We start from the raw sequence: 19905 nt of genomic DNA, 5'->3' as shown, positions 1-19905 counted from the left end.
GTCTTCTGGAAAAAATTTTGTGCGGCCTCTGCTACCTGGTAAGGTTGATCATGCTGAATAAAACAATACCTTTCTTTTATCTTCATGTTCAATTGCTACCAAGATATTTGCGGTTTTATGTATATGCAAATTAGTAAGTTTGAGCACAAAGGAGCTGACCTGAGCCCTTGGAGCACTGATTTGGCAATGCCCCTGTGCTCTGCTTGACAGGGCTAGATCTTTCATCTTGCCCTGTATTATCGCGTCTGTGCCGTCAGCTCAGTGTCTTGACAATTCTGAAGTGGATCTGATGCTGCTTCCCGGGCTCATCTGATCCACTGTGCAAAGCCAATTCAGCACTTATGCAATGGATTTGATGAGCTCATTAAGCAGCATCAGATCTACTTCACAAGCTCCAAGTCACTGAGCTAACTTGCTGCAGGCATGAGAATACAGAGCTTGATGAGAGGTCTAGCCCTGTCAATGAAGGGGAAGGTGGGCATGTGCTCCAAGGGCTCCAGCCAGCCTCTTGGTGCTCATACTTGCTGATTTTCATTTAATTAAAAACTTAGATAACTCGAGAAGTGATTGAACATACAGAAAAAATAAAAAGGTATCGTTTTAATCAGCATGGGGTTGTCTCACTTCAGCAAATGGCATTTATTATGTAGAGAAAGTTAATACAAGCCACTTCCTAATTTATTGTTATAATCCATATTGTCTCCTTTGCTGGCTAGACTTATTTTTCCATCACATTATACACTAATTGTTTCCATGGTTACGACCACCCTTAAATCCAGAATTGGTGGCCGTGCTTGCACACTGTAGGAAAAAGTGTCAGCCTATATTTGTTCCTATGGTACTAACCACCAGAGGAGGCCAGTACCTTTTTTCTATAGTGTGCAAGCACGGCCAACGATGCTGGATTGCAGGGTAGTCGTAACCATGGAAACAAGCAGTGTATAATGCGATAGAAAAAATGAGTCTAGCCACCAAAGGAAGCAATATGGACAATCACAAGACATTAGTAAGTGCCTTGTATTAACGTTCTCTACATGATAAATGCCACTTTCTGAAGTAAGACAACCTCTTGAAGTGACTACACCATCACTTTGTTACATACAGTATGTCTACCATTCATTGCCCGGACTCTGCCTGGATCTACTTTATACACATGAATAAAATATTGGATGAAAATTCAGAATCATTTTGTGTGCCGTGGAATTTTGCCTAGGAGTCACTTGTAAGTGAGTCATGACACATGATAAGTTTCACTTTCATTTCTTGAGATCTTCGCTCTCTCCCTGCCACACCTCCTTTGTGTATATATAAATATCTTTTTCAGTGATACCTGACCTACCACCAAAGGATACTTGTCACTTATACTTCATACAATCTTAACTCACAGGAGAACATGGCTCCTAGAATGAGAGAACTGATAGAAGCTGGAGAGAAATTTCTACAACATCTAAATGACACAGGCAGAATGAATGTCACCAGTAAAGAAGAACTGAGAAGTATCTATGGTGAATTCAAAATACAGTAAGAACTTTTCTTATTACTGTAGCAATATGTGATGTGCTGTGTGTGGAAGAATCAGAAAGAACCAACTTACAGAATATTATTATTAATTATTATTACTATTCTCATGTCGGTCAATTATTGAAAGTAACAAGTTAATTGATTGACAAGTTCAAATCAGGTGCCCAACCAGTACACATACAAATATCTCCCTATAATTTTTTTATTGTTAACTTTTAACTCGATGCCGCAATCGTGTATGAACGTGGCATATGAGGGGTACAATGACGGGGGCGGCGCTATCGCAGCTCCCTGTCATTGCACCTGCTACTTACAAAAAATTGCGCTTCGTGATGAAGTAATTCGTCACAAAGGATATATTTTTGTGTAATTCGGAGAATCAACCAAATCGAACTTTTAAGAAATTTGCTCATCTCTACCTATATTTTATTTTAGTCTCCCTTAAGTTGATACATTTTTCAGAGACTATCTAGTAATCTAGAATAATTAATAGTCCCACTTTTTTAAGATTCTTGCCAGATTAAAGGAATTTTACTGACCCCTCCTCTGGGTTTGTCAGGCTTCCATTATGCAGTGTCTGCCATTTTGATCTGATCTGGTATTTGCCACTGACATTTTCGTTTGTTATAGAATTATTTTTTTGCGCTATGTCAAACATGCAAAACACTATGTCTTTTCTTTAAAAATAAAAATAAAAAAAAGGGTTTTCGGGAGAGAACAAGAAAAGCCACAGCTAGATGTTTCATGTTGGAAATCATAAAACACCCTACAAGCACTGTTTGTTTGTTTTTTGTAGTGGCGTTTTAAGACTTTTAGACGTTTTTTAGACGTTTTTTGCTCTCTTGCTTTTTTTAAATTGCAGCATGACCTGAGTGTGGGTCTTTTTTTTTAGATTTTTCCCACAGGCTTCTCTGCAGCCTGACAAAAGCGCTGTGTGACTAGAACATGTCAACCCAACAATGCTTGTAAAAACATGAATTTCGTGGTTTTTTTAAAGCAAAAAAAAAAGGCAAGAAAAAGCCACCTATCAGTAATATTGCAGTACCATGTTTAAATGTAATCCGTCACATGAGCAGGGACCTATTATTCTATTTTATGCTTACTATTAGTATTATATTTAAGTTTGCAATACTCTTGGTGGCTATTTACTGACAACGTACTAAAGATTAAAAATCAGGAGTGGCTCATAGGAGATAATATAAAGGACGGACTTCTCCTTTTCATAATCCTCTCCTGGTTGTGGCTTCCAAGACTGCATAAGAAAACCTATACATGTGGTTGTATACCCAACCTGAAGAACAGGTTCTCACAGGTCATTTATTCCAAGGGAGTGACTATTAATATTGCCTATACATTTTTGACAATTATAGCGTGTTACACTGCAGGTCATCTGACCTGCAAAAAATGCGGATTGGATGCGGACAGAAACCAAGGTCGTGCGCATGAGCCCTTATTGTGAGCCAAAACCATAGTGAGGCCTACTCAGAGATAAGCTACTGTATTATGGAAAGACTTGTGCCCGTTCTGTGTTTTTGACCCGCACCTGGTTTTGGTTCACAGTAAGGGCCAATGCACATAAACGTATTTTCTTTCTGCGTCCGTTCCGTTTTTTGCAGACTGTATGCAGAACCATGGGTCTGCAAAAAAAACCAGAAGTTTCTCCGTGTGCATTCTGTTTCCGTATGTCCATTCCGCAAAGGAATAGAACATGTCCTATTATTGTCTGCATTACGGACAAGGATAGGACTGTTCTATTAGGGGCCAGCTGTTCTGTTCCGCTAAATACGGAATGCACACGGACATCATCCGTATTTTTTGCTGACCACAAAATACATACGGTAATGTGCATGAGCCCTAACTTTTGAAAATAACTGACCAAATAACCGAAGTGCGAACATGGCCGATGCACGTTTAGCATCTCCATCTGAGATCCATTATTTTAGACAGATCAAAATACAATTTTTTTTCCCCTCTAAAATAATGAATCTCAGAAAGAAATGACTAAGGCTTCATTCACATCCATTGTGTGCCGAATCCGTCCTTTTTGTTCTCCTGTTCCTATAACGGAGCAGGGGAACTGAAAGGCTGAACAATGATGTGAACGAAGCCTAAAACAAAAATGTGCATAACTGAGCATAACAGATGCTTAAAATACAGGACCCATTTTTTTGTTGTTTTCTGTTCTTCTGACCGATCAGAAGAACGGGAAACGAAACAGTGATGTAAATCCAGCCTAATGCAAACACTTGCCCGCCCACGGTGCATGAAAAACATATTGGGCCAGATTTATCATGAGGCCTAGTTCACACTTCAGTGTTTGGTCAGTGATTTCCATCAGTGATTTGTGAGTCAAAACCAGGTGCAACTCTAAACACAGAACAGGGCAGATCTTTCCCTTCTACCTCATGTCTGTGGAGGCTCCACTTCTTGTGGACATGCGACTTTTTCATAAAAACGTGCGACTTTTTCGTAAAGCTGCTTACTGATGGATAAACTGCTACCGTCAAACTACATTTATTACAGTCTTAAAGGGCCGCTCATAAATCTGACTTGGCTAAAACTGACTTTAGCCATATGTGAAAGTGGAGTGAGCTGTCAGAGTCGTGATAAATCTGGCCCATTGTATTGAAGCTTTTGGAATGACTTAATTGGATGGAAGATCACATTCCGTCAGCTGCCAGACCTAACACCAAATACCCTTACAGGGGGTTCAGACCTGAGCGTTCTGAAACGAGCGCTCTGTATGCGCGATTGTACGGGCGTTTACAATCGCGCATACAGAGACAGGCGTGCACACATTGTCGCGCGTTCCTGAATATCTATGTGCGGGAACGCGCGACAAACGCCCCCAAAAAAGCTCAAGAACTTGTTTGAGCGTCGGGCGTTTTACAGCGCGATCGTACGCGCTGTAAAACGCCCAGATGAGAACCATTCCTATAGGGAATCATTGGTTTCTCCTTGTTGACCCTCAGGTCTGAACTTAGGGTCACTCCCAATTAACACTCTGACACAAACTTCTTGGTATAAATGGCCGTAGCAGCCCGTTTATTAAACAACAAATTCTTCATCAACTTTTCTTTTAACGATCATAATAATGAACACATAAACACATAAATAAATGCAATAACTTCCAACACATTGCGAAAGGATCCTAGAAGGCAACCCAAGCAAGCTGCATTCTTCACTCCCATCTCCACTTGACACTCCACCTTACCCTTGGCCGCAGTCACCGACCCAAAGGTACCAAATCCTTCAAAATAATATCTCCATCCACCCCTCTGGGCATTTTAGCCCTAACAGGAGTCCCAGCCATCAGCTTAACGAATCTGATGAGATGCACGCTCCAACGTGTCATGCACCTCTTAAACATTGTATTGCCTTCCAGGACCCTCCATTAACCTGCCCCCTAAACCAACCCTCACTTCCACTGAAACAAATTAATAACCAAACCATGGGCGGGAGGGTGGGTAACTCACCGAATATCCCTGGACACTGCTGCAGATCCCACCCCCACCTTGGGTTATAAACAGCCCACAAATTATAACCCCCGCCCCACTTTCTTAACCCTGTATACACTTATCCTGAAAACACACTTAACCCTTTTCTGCCTACATACTTTCCCCTAAGTCGAGTTACACTACGCTACTGTCTGCGCCTCGCTCCGTTGCTCAAATTTTTCAGCCATTTTGACAGCTCCTTCTCTATATAGGAAAAAAATGCTGAAAAAAAGTACTTCAAATAGTTGTTTAGAAAAAAAATGCTGTGTAAAAACTACATGTGGCATGGAAAAAAACGCAGGCTGTTTGTATCGCATTTTTTAGTGAGCAAAAAATAGACCAACAGACCAAGTTTGTGTGTAAGAAGGGTCCCTGCACACGTGCAGAAAAACCACAGCGTAATGCCTCATGCACATGACCGTTGTGTGTTTTGCGGTCCGCAAATTGTGGATCTGCAAAACATGGATGGCGACCGTGTGTGTTCCGCAATTTGCGGAACGGCACGGACAGCAATTGATATAACTGCCTATTCTTGTCTGCAAAATGGACAAGAATAGGACAAGTTATTTTTTTTTGCGGACCACAGAACGGAGCAACGGATGCGACAGTACACGGAGTGCTGTTCGCATCTTTTGCAACCCCATTGAAGTGAATGGGTCCGCATCCAAGCCGCAAAAACTGCGGCTCGGATGCGGACCAAAACAACGGTCGTGTGCATGAGGCCTAAGGACGTGTTCACATGACTGTGACTGCTGTCTATGCTGTTGACTGCCACCGTGGATCTGCAAACCACGGTTGTGTGCACCCTGCATAACGGTGAAGACCTATTGACTTGGATATGCGATCCGCAAGATGTGGCCAATCTTTAGCGATGCAGAGGCACGGACCTGGAAGCGTGATCCTGAATCCGTGTAGGAGATATCACAAAACATGTGCACTTTGCGTTTTCATTCTGTGCAGAAAACCGCCGTGCGAATTTTGAAATCCGCAGCATGTCAGTTCTATGTGGTTCTTTTGTGCGAATTTCACCCTTTTCAAGGCAAAACCGCATCAAATCTGCACCTAAAACCACAAGTAACACTTTTATGATGCGGATTTGGTGCAGAAACACACAGATATCCACACAGAAATTTGCATGAAATTTCTGCAAAATAGCCCACACCTGTATGCAGGTAGCCAAAGGCCAACTGCCAAGTTGCGGAATATGCATTATTTTTTTTGCATGGATTCCAGTGTGGAAAAACACAGCGTAGTTCACTTTGCGTATTGTTTTTGTGCAGAAATTGACCTGCAGTGCGGATTTCCAAATCCGCAACATGTCAATTATGTTTGCGATTTCACACTTTTCCAACTAAGGACTCATGCACATGACAGTACGTATTTTGTGGTCCGAAAAAAACTGATCCGCAAAAAATACAGATGACGTCCGTGTGCGTTCTGTATTTTGCAGAATGGAACAGGTGGCCTCTATTAGAACAGTCCTATCCTTGTAATGCGGACAATAATAGGAAACGGAATGCATATAGAGTAACTTCATTTTTTTTTGCGGACCCATTGAAATTAATAGTTTCGCATACGGTCCACAAAAAATAACAGAACAGACACAGAAATAGAAAATACATTTGTGTGCATGAGCTCTAAGGGTGGCAAAACTGCTTCTAGTCCGCACTAAAATCTACAATTAGAAATTGTGGATTTTGGTGTGGATATGTTGCAGAAACGCACAGAAATCCACACAGAAATTGCGGATCTTATGTGTGATCACCTGCATCATGTGCAGGCAGCCTTAGGCCAGTGACGTACATACATTTGTGTTGTGCATTTATTTTGGCCAAAAAACACCCCTAGAACCGCCTAATTTGTGCTGTATTTTTGTAGCATTTTTTTATGTGTTATTGCCCATGTAGTGAGTTTCAGCACCTGGCATTTTTTTTCATGGCATTGGTTTTTTGCATGCCTTGCATTTATTTTTTTAGGTGAAAGTATGTACCTCTTTGTAATAGCACTTTATCTGTAGAAAAATATGAGGAAAATGCATTGTTACAAAAAAATGCCACGCAAAATGCTATTAAGGAACGCAACACACACTGGTACTTTTTTTTTTTAAACAGGTGTAGGAAGGAACAAGGGGTCGTCATTGATGGTAGGTACGTGTCACCAAGGTTTCTGGCCTCAGTGAGGTAAGAGCCGGTTTATCTCAGTGTCAGTTTGCAGATTGCAGTCAGACACTTCAGCTGTTTTAGTATTGGCTGCAAAGCTAACCCGGGACGGCTCTTATTGGGAGTAGTCAAAGTGATGGGTGGGTGCCTTCTCCCCACGTTCCAGGCTGGGTCTTGGTTTGGGATATAAAACACAGGCAGCACTGTCAGGTGGTGTGGATAACTCCTCTCTGACAGTGGAGCGCTGCCAGTCTCTGTGTTGGCGCCTGGGAGTTTGGGCTGGGATTAAGGCCTGCTACCGTGTTTGCGTGAAAGCACGTGGAATCTGCTTTATACAAGGACTTCTGCATTACTGGCTGGTGTGAACGAACAACAGAATCATGCTGACTTTTTTCTGGAAACTGATTTGTTTTTTGCCACTTACTGTGTGAATAAACACTGAATTGTTTAAGTTAAAGACTTTGTTATTGCCTCTATACTGCGTCTGCTAACCTGCCTACCAGAGCGAATCCCCACAATTGGTGGCTTGGAGCGTGCACACGCAGTTAGGCTGGCCTGAAGGCCGAAAAGTTTTTGTTTTTCCGGGCATGGGTGTATGTCTTATATTATGACACCAAGGTTACGACCTGTGTCTCCTGACAAAATGGAGGCGGTCATGAAAGCCCTCGTGGAGGCTAACTTGCAGCAGCAGGAGGCTAACAAGCAGCAGCAGGAATGTCGAGACCTATCTGCCGGTATTTGAAAAGGTGGCCATGAGGGAGAAGTTACCCCGAGACCAATGGGCTGAGGTCGTCACTCCGTTCCTGGCGTCTGGACCCCAGCAGGTGTTATTTGACCTACCAGATGATCAAACGACCGACTACCCGACCGTAAAAGGCAAGATTCTTGCAAGACTGGGGGTGAATGTATTGGTCCGGGTCCAACGGGTGCGTCAGTGGGAATTTAACCCGGCTGAACACGCCAGATCGCAGTATTATGAAAATGGCTGCAGCCTGATGTACTGAGTACCACTGCTATGCTGGACGGTCTGTTAGCGGATGTGTTCTGGAGGGCATTGTTGTACCCTCTCCAGCACTGGATCGGCCAGGCGTCTCCTGGTAATGCCCTAGAGATGGTCGACCGCTATGAGGCCACCAGAAATCTACAGGGGGGACGGGGGCAGTTAAACCCCGGAAGTCTCCACCCTTGACCAATATAAAATTGTCTGGACGGCACTCCTCTATTACTTGTTCCGGTGCTCAGCGGTAATTGTAATAACTATATAATATGAATAACCACGGCATTCGTGTTTCTATTAAATTAGTGATGTTTCTTTATCATCCATCCAGGAAGTTAATAAATAAATACTGACCAACGTTTCGGTCTCATCACAAGACCTTGTTCACGGCTTGAGGCAGAAATAGGAAATATGGTATATATAAGCACAAATATAAATTTGTGGTCGGGGCCACCAGGTACGTACCTGACCCTAACCTAGGGAACCTAACCCTAAGCGGTCAGAGTTGTGCCGCAACCGCGTCGTGGAGGGACGCCTGAAAGAGGGCATCCCCTTTGAGAGTAACAGAAAAAGGGGGTCGGGTGGGAGGGAGAACTTCGTACGTCGTACACATGTGGGAGGGTGCTGACGGCTGATATAGGCGGCCAAGCCCCTCCCACAAACACAGGCCAATGAATCGGCCTTACACTTGTGGTCGGGGCCACCAGGTACGTACCTGACCCTAACCTAGGGAACCTAACCCTAAGCGGTCAGAGTTGTGCCGCAACCGCGTCGTGGAGGGACGCCTGAAAGAGGGCAAGAGACATACTGATAGGCAAAGTATTTTATTGTGGCGAAATTACAAAGCCAGGCTCTGAAACGCTGTTGACATTTCGGTATCGGGGTGAGGTATGTATCGGGTGAAACATGCCGAGTGCCAACGCCCTAACTTCTGAATTACGTGTGCAGGTACCTGATTCTTGGAGGCTGCGGATGCAGCGCCTATGCGGAATGAATGTCCCGAGATAGCGGAGGGGTCACCACCCAGGCTGGCCACCAGTGATCTGACATGGGACACGAACTGATGGGTGGTGAGTGGAACCACCCCGAAGGGTAACAGTGGGCTGTTAGGGCCAGACCCCGACAAGGCGGACCGTAGCTGACGGAGCACCGTGACGGGGCACCACTGGTGTGAAGTGGAATAGAAGGACACCGGGACCGGGGGGCCCACCTGGGAGGTCTTGGACGTCCTGAGCAGTAACGTGAACCCCTCGGAGTTCTGGACCAGCTGGCTGACCGTGAGGAACTTACTGTTGCCGGAAGAGCAGGTGAACTCTCCGGGCCTCAGAAAGCCGTAGAAGGCTAAATAGATGGCAGATTTGAGTACCAAGCTGGGCAAAACCCCGAACGGATTACTGTCCAGGATGTCGGATAGATTGCGGAAGAGGGGCCCGGTGACCCCTTGCCTGCTGCCTCGGCCTTGAGGCCCGCATTTGCTTAAGCCCTTGAGTGCTGCCTTAACAGCCTGCATGGCGAAAAGTGATGGTTGATCGGGATGACTGACGGAGAAAAAATGTTGTACTCCCGCTAGGTATGACCTGACTGTACTGTGAGAGAGCTTGTGCACTGAGTGGCAGTAGCCAATAAACGCCAGGATGTAATCTGGAAAACTGGATTCCCCCTGAGGATGCTCCCCTTGGAACCTGCAGAACATCTTCCACCCGGTGTGATATGCTCGGGTCGTGTTGGGCGAGAGAGAATCGCGAATCAGAGCATGGGCCGTCTCAAGGTGGTCGGCTATGTTAACATTAAGGACTCGTGAGGAGGAGCGGTGGCGCCTGTCGCATCTGCCTCTGGCATGATCTGAAAGAAACGGTAAAAGTTAGCCCTGGATAAGGCGTCGGCAGCCAGGTTTTGCTCACCTGGTACATGTGCGCTATGGACGTGGAAATGGTGGTATAGGGACAGCTGAACTAACCGCCTAAGGAAACCCATGACGTGGCTTGACTTTGACGATCCACTATTTAGGATGTCTACGACGGCTGCGTTATCCGACACGAACAGGACGGACTGGTTCGCCCAGAGACTGCCCCATATGTGAGCAGCTACCACGATGGGGTACAGCTCAAACAGTGCCGAGGAGTGGAGGAACCCTGGGATTAGTACCGCCTCAGCCGGCCATCTGTCTGCAACCCAGTGCGTGCCAAAAACAGCGGCAAACCCTGTGCCGGCGGCCGCGTCCGAGAAAACTAAGGGGGACTGGCACGACAGCTTGGGGACGAATAGGGACACCCCGTTCCACTGGTCCAGGAAATGATCCCACATACGGAGATCCGCTAAGGCCTGGCTGTCCAGACGCACTGGGCTGTCCTGTTCTGGGGCGGTGCTAAGGAGCGCCAGCAGGCGGGATACAAACGTTCTGCCTTGCGGAATGATGCGCATGGCAAAATTCAGCATACCCAGTAGCGACTGAAGGTCAGTCTTAGTGACCACCGACGTGGCTGAAAACCTGTGAATCACTTCTCGGACTCTCGTTAGCTTGTCCGAGGGTAACCTGGCTAACATGCGTTGGGAGTCCAACTCGATGCCCAAAAAAGTGATCACGGTGGACGGGCCCTCTACTTTTTTGGAAGAAACAGGTACCCCCAACTGGGAAAAACACCTCAGTAGCTTCCCCAGCCCCAGAGGAGCAGCCCCTGGGCCCTCAATCAATAGGAAGTCGTCCAGATAATGGATGACGAACTCACAGCGCACCTTGTGTACCAGAACCCAGTGGAGGGCTTGGGCCAGCTGATCGAAGAGCCAGGGGCTGCTCTTGGAACCAAAGGTGAGTTTCGTGGCAAAGTAATACAGGCCTCGCCACCTGATACCGTGCCATTGCCAGAGTGCTGGCATAATGGGGAGCAGTTTGAAAGCGTCCGATATATCTGCTTTGGACAATGCGGACCCGGGACCTGTCTGCATGATGATGGCGATGGCTTGGTCTATGGAAGCATACCTCATGCCCACTTCTTCTGAAGGAATGAGGGAATTGAGACTGGGAACCTGTGAACCATGTGGGGCAGACAAGTCAATGATGAGTCTCTCCTTCTTACTGAACTTGCCTGTGACGACTCCTACGGGACTGACTCTCCACCGTTGAAATGGGGGTGCTTCAAAAGGACCGATTAAGAACCCTTTAGCTAACTCGGCTTCTATGAGTGTGTCTACTTAGCCAGGATTCCTTTCGGCTGACTGAAGGTTCCCGCACTCATGCGTGACCTCGGGGGTCGTGATTAACCCTGTGTGGAACCCTTCATGGAACCCTGACACCAGGAACTGCACGAATCCTGGGTTGTGATGACCTTGCAACATTGCTTGTAGACGATTAGTATCGACCACGCTCATATAATTTTTCACCGACTTTAATGAACAAGCTACTCGGGGGTGAGCCCTGAAGCAGTTGGTACAGATATGCAACAAGCGGCACTGGCCGAAATTACAAGACGCGTAATTAAAATTGTTGCATATCTGTGCCCTACCTAACTGGACAATGGGTCGTCCTAGTTTGTCTACTGAATTGGGGGGCCTGAAGATGTCGAGTGGTCCTGCTGAAGAGCTGGAGGGGTATGACGTCGTGGCGGCTGCCGACTTATGGCACCACTCTACTGAGTGGAAGATAGATTGACAAGCCGAACAGGAGGGAGCCTTCAGGCCTGCAAAGTGTCTGCAGAACAACTCAGTGTCCAGGACGGACCAGTCTGTGACATGTTGAAACTGGGACAGGGCTGCGGCCGCTTTGGCTGAGAATGAACAGTGGTAATCGTAGAACGCATTACCACCATACCTATGTCCCAACTCAGTGACCCTAAAGAGGTATAGGTCTAGCTCCTCCCTCCTGTCCGGCCTGGCAGTACAGATGACGTCCCTGAAAAGGCTGAAAGCCATGACGAACTCTGGAATGTTCAGTTTGCGATTGAGCCGGTGGTCGCGGCTTCTCAGCACCACCGAGACTTCCCCGCAGGCTATGACCTTGTTGTCGGAAAGGTCCCTGGAGGCTATCAGTAGCGAAGCGAGGTTGATGTCCCTACCCTCAAGGATGTCCTTCCTGATGTTGATGGGGACAAAGTGAGACGGAGCCACGTTGGGGACTGGCTGGGCAGTGCGGATGTCTACTGCCGCCGAGGTGGAGGCGACCGGAGGCTCGGGTGAAGAAACTGACACTGCCGAGTTGTGAGCCTCGACTGACTCGAGTCTAGCCTGTATGGACGTGACGGCCGAAGTCAAGTTGTTCAGCATGAGGTGTAATTGGGCCAGCGATGTCTGTATCGTGGCTGCGGGGGGATCACCGCCGCTGGGCACCAGGGAATCTTTCCATAACCGGTATAGCTCTGCTTTCCTAGCTGACGCCGGGAAAGGAACACCCCGTCTCGTCAGCTCCGCCATCAGCTTGGGGATAGTCCAAGCACGGAGGGATAACGTGCTGCCCCCTTCGGACGTCCCTGCAGCATTCTCATCCACTGATGCTTCCATGATATCAGATGCGTGCGACATCACAGCTGTGGAGAAAATAATGCAAGGTGACCGGCTACCCTGGGCGACCACCAAGTGCGTGAGGCTGTTTGACAACGTGGTAGAAAAAGGTGCACTGTCCCTGTGAAGCACGCACCCTAACCCCTGACGGCCGTGGAAGAGTGGCCAGGAACCGCCACCTGAAGGTACATGCCAGGACCTGACTTTACTTACCAACTGAGGAACACTGTTCTGAACCCCACGGATGTTTTTAAATGGAAAAGGAAACCTGGACGTAAAAGAGTGCATGAGACCTTTCCCTTGCTAGTGATCAATGCCTCCCGTCCACTGACGTGAGCCCCCGCTACCTTGTTCGTGAGAACTCGGTGAATCCTAGACTGGCTTCTCTTGTGTGTATGTTTGAGAAAAATATAAAAATTTTCTCCTTGCTCTGACCTGGGAAACAAGCAGCACAGAAAACAAATCAATACGTGGGGTACAAACTGACGGAGCGCGAGCTGTGGGCAGTGGATTTGAACAACGGATGGGGATGGCGTTGATTGAGTTTTTTTTTTTTTTTTTTTCTCTGGCCCCCCCCCGACTCTGTCTGTCGTATGTGGTGGACCCCTACCTACCTAAGCAGCACGGCGGCCCGTGCCAGACTTTAAGTGTGTGTGTGTGGCGCTGGCCATTGCATCCCCCACCATGTTCCACTGTACCGCGTGGGGAGCGCGGAGCTCCCTGACACAGAGGACCAAGCGGGGGGATACTTGTGAGCAACAGCTCGCGCCTCACCCTACACTATTTTTTTTTTTTTTTTTTTTTTTCGCCACGTGGAGAGTGACGCGTGTCCCTGGCAGGGTGCGCAGTGCAGGGGCGCCCTCCGTTCGAGGGCTGACCCGTCCGCCGGCTGGGCACACCTGCCACGTGGGGAGCTGCGCCGCCCTCAGGCCTGGATCGGCGCAGGGAGGACCCCCAGTGGTGAGGGCCTACCCCTGCCGATAATGAAAATGCCGCGTGGGGGGCCTCGCCGGTCCCTGGCGGAGCGCCCAGTGCGAGGGTGCCCTCCTGCCATCTGTGGGCCGACCCTCCGCCGGCTGAGCGCGCCCGCCGCGTGGGGAACCGGCTTAGCCCCCTGGCATAACTGGAACAGGGGGGGGGGGGGTTCTGGACATGGCGCCGCCTTCCCCCCTGTTCTCCTGAACATCGAGCCACGTGGGAGGCCCACCGCTCCCTGGTGGATTGCCCAGTGCGGTGGTGCCCCCCTGAGTCCGGAGGGCCGACCCACCGTCGGCTGGGCAAATCCACCGCGTGGGGACACGGTGGTGCCCCCTGGCTTAGACAGAGGCTGGGGGGGGGGGGGTGGCAGGGGCGCTACCCCTCAACTGGGGGGCGGGCCCCGCCGCTGGATGCCACGCCCACACCACGTGGGGGAGCGGGGCAGCGCCGGCGACATGGAGCGTGAGCCGCGCCTGTGAAGGTGAGCAGAAGCGGCGGAGGAGGGAGGCGCGGTCTGCCGCTGTGCTCCACCACCTCCATGACACGAGCGGGAGTGGGGACACGAGCGGGAGCGGGACGGGGGGCGAAGTGTTCCGGAGCGCGGGACCCGCTTACCAACCGGGCCGCCCGCACAACCGGACGTCCGCTTACCTGGCCTGTACGGCAGGACTGACAGGTACAACGCACGCTCCGGGATCCTGAACTTCGTACGTCGTATACATGTGGGAGGGTGCTGACGGCTGATATAGGCGGCCAAGCCCCTCCCACAAACACAGGCCAATGAATCGGCCTTACACATATAGACAAACGAAATTCCTGGATATTAGAAGTATATATCAAAGTGCATAAAGTCAAACAAAAATAAGTATAGTGTACAAAACATAGAAAATCATATGCGGAGCAGAGCTGTTGAGTCTCAAGGAGATTATTGGTCAGTATTTATGGCAAAAGTCATACATCTAGACGAGGTAGCAATATAACACAGGTTGCAGTATAACACAAGTGTCTGGAGATTCCTTATTGCTACATATAGTCAAACCTGTTGGATATAGGAAATGTAATTACGTCTCTGGTTTGGTAAATAGTAGTCCTAATTGCAGTAGATATTTATATGTGTGTGTGTGTGTATATATATATATATATATATATTCACATTCCATATGAAAAGGATATCCACAATACAATGATAAAAGGTTCTGTTGGCATAAGGGCATATATTCTATGCAGTACCCCAGAAAAAATCGAGACAAACATAAGGGAGAAATACATCAAGGGGAGGTCCATGTAAGGCATACCTTAGTATTTGGAACATCTTGTACGGAGTGTGTGACGTCATAGCGCATGTGCGGACATTCGGAAAAAGCAACTAAGGGCACTGGCAGCAAGCGCTATACTGAAATAAATGGTAGCAAATGACGATTCCACAAGATAGTAGTATAAAGGGCTCTGGTAGGACATGGATCACTATATCCAGATAAGGTATAATCGGCAGTATGGCACTATAACAGATAATATGGCACTATAACAGATATGGGGGCATGGTTAGGTGACTATATATATATATATATATATATATATACACACAGGACTAATTATCATATATATATAGGATAACATAAGATCAAACTATACTATATAAAGTCACGTACTACCTGTCGTTTTTGGACTTTAGGAGTAATTTTGTCTGTGGGGAGTGAAGGGGAGAAAGGAGATATTAATAATAGTGAATACAACATGATATAATTAATACAAGACGTGATTTTGGCATACGGCAAATATACAATCTATCTTAAGTCAACAATAGTCAAGGTAGTATGCTAATGACCTATATATAGCAAAGTGAGGTATAAAAAGTATAGTCTATATGATTTTATAGACACCATTTTTTATAAACCGTATTTTATGAAATGCAAACAACAAAATCCCTATTCATCCCATATGGTGACAAAGTATTTAATTCAAAAATCCAAAAGGATTCACGTTGTTTTAAAGGTGCAATCCGGTTACAGGGGCGGATTAAGTGCATGAAAGGCCCGGGGCTGTCTACCCAACTTGCCCCCCCCCCCCCCCCTCCATTTAAGTTTAGTTTTTTTTTTTGGTATGAAGAGGCTGCGGTGCTTCATGGGCGCCACGGTCTCTTCTTAGGCCATATGACATCTTCAGACAAAAAAATAATACCCCAAATTGGGTCCTAAACTGAAAAATGTGGTCGTCAAATTTAAAATACATATAATTGTAATAAAAAAGACATGGAGGAGAATACAGCACAACATACCTGTTACATCCAGTGACATCTCCTGTCATGTAGACCTTCTCTTTCCTCTTCTCCTCCATTTGACCCAGACCACCATGGCAAATTATTTTAGCCGCATCTCGTCTCTACAGTTTGTAACACAGACACGTTAGATTTCTAAATTTTTCTATCAACCTCCTCATCCTGGTGTCCCCACAGTGTCATCCTGCCACCCCCAATACTGTGCCCGTTGTGCTCCCCAATGCCCCAGGAACTATACTGCTGAAAAAATAGTGACCCTGATAGATATAATTGGGGTAATTTATCAAACTGGTGTAAAGTAGAACTGGATTTCCAAAAGAGCTGTCAAATATGAAAGGTGGAATCTGATTGGCTGCTATGGGCAACTAACTCAGTTCTGCATTACACCAGTTTGATAAATTACCCCCAGTAATAATAATTCCCTATATTGTGCTCCAGGTAATAATCCCTGTATAGTGTCCCCAGAAATAATAGAATTGCCCCTACAGTGCCTCCCCAATAGCAACACCCCCATATAGTAATTTACACCACACTGCCCCCACATAGTAATCCCCCCATAGTAATTTGCCCCCACACAGTAATTTCCCCCAAACTGCCCCCATATAGTAGTTTGCCCCCACACAGTAATTTGCCCCACACTTCCCCCACATAGTAATTTCCACCACACTGCCCCCACATAGTAATTTGCCCCCACACTGTTCCCACACAATAGTTTTCCCCACACTGCCCCCACATAGCAATTTTCCCACATAGCAATTACCCCACAGTGTCCCCACACAGCAATTACCCCACACTGTCCCCACACAGCAATTACCCCACACTGTCCCCACATAGCAATTACCCCACACTGTCCCCACATGGCAATTTTCCCCACACTGCCCCCACACAATAGTTTCCCCCCACATAGTAATTTGTCCCCACACTGCCCCATCTAGTAATTTGTCCCCACATAGCAATTTCCCCACACTGCCCCCACAAAGCAATTTGCCCCCACACTGCCCCATCTAGTAATTTGCCCCCACATCGTAGTCCCTCTCATAATAATTTGCCCCCACACTGCCCCATCTAGTAATTTGTCCCCACATAGTATTCCCTCTCATAATAATTTGCCCCCACACTATAGTTTTCCCCACACTGCCCCCACATAGTAATATGCCCCCACATAGTAATTTGCCCCCACATAGCAATTACCCCACACTATCCCCACATAGCAATTACCCCACACTGTCCCCACATAGCAATTACCCCACACTGTCCCCACATAGAAATTACCCCACACTGCCCCCACATAGAAATTACCCCACACTGTCCCCACATAGCAATTACCCCACACTGTCCCCACATAGAAATTACCCCACACTGCCCCCACATAGAAATTACCCCACACTGCCCCCACACAATAGTTTCCCCCACATAGTAATTTGCCCCCACACTGCCCCATCTAGTAATTTGTCCCCACATAGCAATTTCCCCAATCTGCCCCCACATAGCAATTACCCCACACTGCCCCCACATAGCAATTACCCCACACTGTCCCCACATAGAAATTACCCCACACTGTCCCCACATAGAAATTACCCCACACTGCCCCCACACAATAGTTTCACCCACATAGTAATTTGCCCCCACACTGCCCCATATAGTAATTTGTCCCCCACATAGCAATTTCCCCACACTGTCCCCACATAGAAATTACCCCTACACAATAGTTTCCCCCACACTGCCCCATATAGAAATTTGCCGCCACATAGTAGTCCCTCCCATAATAATTTGCCCCCACAGAGCAATTTCCCCCCACTCTGCCCCATCTAGTAATTTGCCCCCACATAGTAGTCCCTCTCATAATAATTTGCCCCACATAGTAATTTGCCCCCACATAGTATTCCCTCTCATAATAATTTGGCCCCATACAGCCCCCACATTCCCCCCCATGTAATCGATTTATCTTCCCTAATATGTCCTCCTGTGTGTCCCCACCCCCCCAAGTAGGCACATGAAATAAAAAAAATGAACAAAAAATGAAAAGATAAATACTCACCTATGTCCAGGGCCAGGCGCTTCCTCGCAGAGGAAGGCGGGATGAGTCAGGCGCGTCACAGCGCTGCGTCCCGGCACAGGCGCGCGATGACATCATCACGCACGCCTGCGCCGGGATTTCACTACCGCATAGGCCTCAGGCCTACAAGGCCTGAAGCCTATGGCGGTGATCGGCGACGGGACACGGAGCTATGCGCTCCCGTGCCCCGCCGCAGTATGTGGGCGTTCGGGTTAGCGTTGGGCCCCCCAGCGGTGCTGGGCCCGGGGCTGCCGACCTGAACGTCCCTATTGTAATCCGCCACTGTCCGGTTACCTCCTCTTCTTGCCATCGGCACGTGTTCCAAAACTTGAAATTGAAGTTGATTGATTTGATGCTTTGCGGAAATAAAATGATGTGGAATGGGAAGTTCAGTTTTTTTGGCAGCGAATGTCAGACTTATGCTTCGAGATACAGTCTCGAACGTTCTGAATAGTCTCACACACATACTGTAGGCTAATCCGCACGGGCATTTCATCAAATAGACCACATAAGAAGAATTGCATGTGTAAAGGTCTCTAGAGTGGTACACTTTGCCTGAATGTGGATGTATGATTCTATTACCTTTGATCACATTAGTGCATTGGGCACAATGAAGGCACGGATACCTGCCTTTTTTTGGGGCGCTAGAGTAGTTTGTCTAAGTCTAGGTTTAAGTGGACCTATATCAGCGCACACTAATTTGTGTTTCAAATTGGCCGGTCTCTTGTAGCACATGCGGACAGGGTGTTGGAATTCAGTAATGGTTGGATAGGATTGTTGAAGAATGGGCCAATGTTTTTTAACTATAGATTAAATTTTAGGCGCAAAGGGATGATAGGTAATTACCAAGGGAACATGTTGGAATTATCAAACCTCAGGTAAACAAAATTGAGGCAAGTACAGTCGTTCCTTGGAATGGTGGGATACTATATGAGATATGTCCCCCACTTTGCTACAATGGCCACACCATTGACAGGCCTTTTGAAGGGACACAAGTCAGTGATAGTCCACTGGAATGAGCAGAAGGAAAAAGCTTTCCCCGCTTTCAAGTCGGCCGGGGAGGAGAATCCCGTTGTCTTCCTCAGCCGGAAGCTTATCCCAGCCGAGACCAGGTATAGTATAGTGGAGAGAGAGTGCCTGGCTATCAAGTGGGCATTAGAGTCTCTCTGCTATTATTTGTTAGGGAGAAAGTTTAGTCTGGCGACCGACCACTTCCCTCTCAAGTGGATGAACCAGGCCAAGGACAGAAATGCTCGGGTCACCCGATGGTTTCGGTCTTTGCAAAGTTTTAAGTTTTCGGTGGAACACAGGGCAGGCCGGTTACTAGGAAACGCAGATGCCCTGTCCCGAGTACACTGTTTAATGGGTGTCCACCCCCTCAGGGTTGAACTAAGGGGGGGAGATATGTAGGAAGGAACAAGGGGTCGTCATTGATGGTCGGTACGTGTCGCCGAGGTTCCTGGCCTCAGTGAGGTAAGAGCCGTTTTTTTCCAACGTGTCAGTTTGCAGATTGCAGTCTGACACCTCAGCTGTTTTAGTATTAGCTTCAAAGCTAACCCGGGACGGCTCTTATTGGGATTAGTCAAAGTGATGGGTGGCTGGCTACTCCCCAAATTCCAGGCCGGGTCTTGGTTTGGGATATAAAACACAGGCAGCACTGTCAGGTGGTGTGGATGACTCCTCTCTGACAGTGGAGCGCTGCCAGTCTCTGTGTTCGGGCCTGGGAGTTTGGGCTGGGATTAAGTCCTGTGTTTGTGTGAAAGCACATGGAATCAGCTTTATACAAGGACTTCTGCATTATAGCCTGGTGTGAACAAACAGAATCATGGTGACAGTTTTTTCTGGAAACAGATTTTTTTTTTGTCACTTACTTAGGCCTCATGCACACTACCGTTGTTGTGGTCCGCATCCGAGCCGCATTTTTTGCGGCT

At 47.5% G+C, this 19905-nt stretch overlaps 1 protein-coding gene across 1 annotated transcript in view; it reads left to right on the top strand.

Annotated features, from left to right (window-relative positions):
* The first annotated feature begins 1322 nt into the window (after window positions 1–1322).
* The window catches only part of LOC122932196 (putative helicase MOV-10), a 174900-nt gene continuing 156317 nt past the window's right edge, over window positions 1323–19905 (top strand). Inside the window, exon 1 of the mRNA XM_044286474.1 lies at window positions 1323–1521. Within this exon, the coding sequence (XP_044142409.1) occupies window positions 1394–1521 (128 nt within the window). The 5' untranslated portion in view covers window positions 1323–1393. The remainder of the gene's footprint in view (window positions 1522–19905) is intronic.

Source organism: Bufo gargarizans, chromosome 3, assembly GCF_014858855.1.
Source record: "Bufo gargarizans isolate SCDJY-AF-19 chromosome 3, ASM1485885v1, whole genome shotgun sequence".
Classification (NCBI taxonomy): domain Eukaryota; kingdom Metazoa; phylum Chordata; class Amphibia; order Anura; family Bufonidae; genus Bufo; species Bufo gargarizans.
This window is presented reverse-complemented; position numbering and strand designations above follow the sequence as displayed.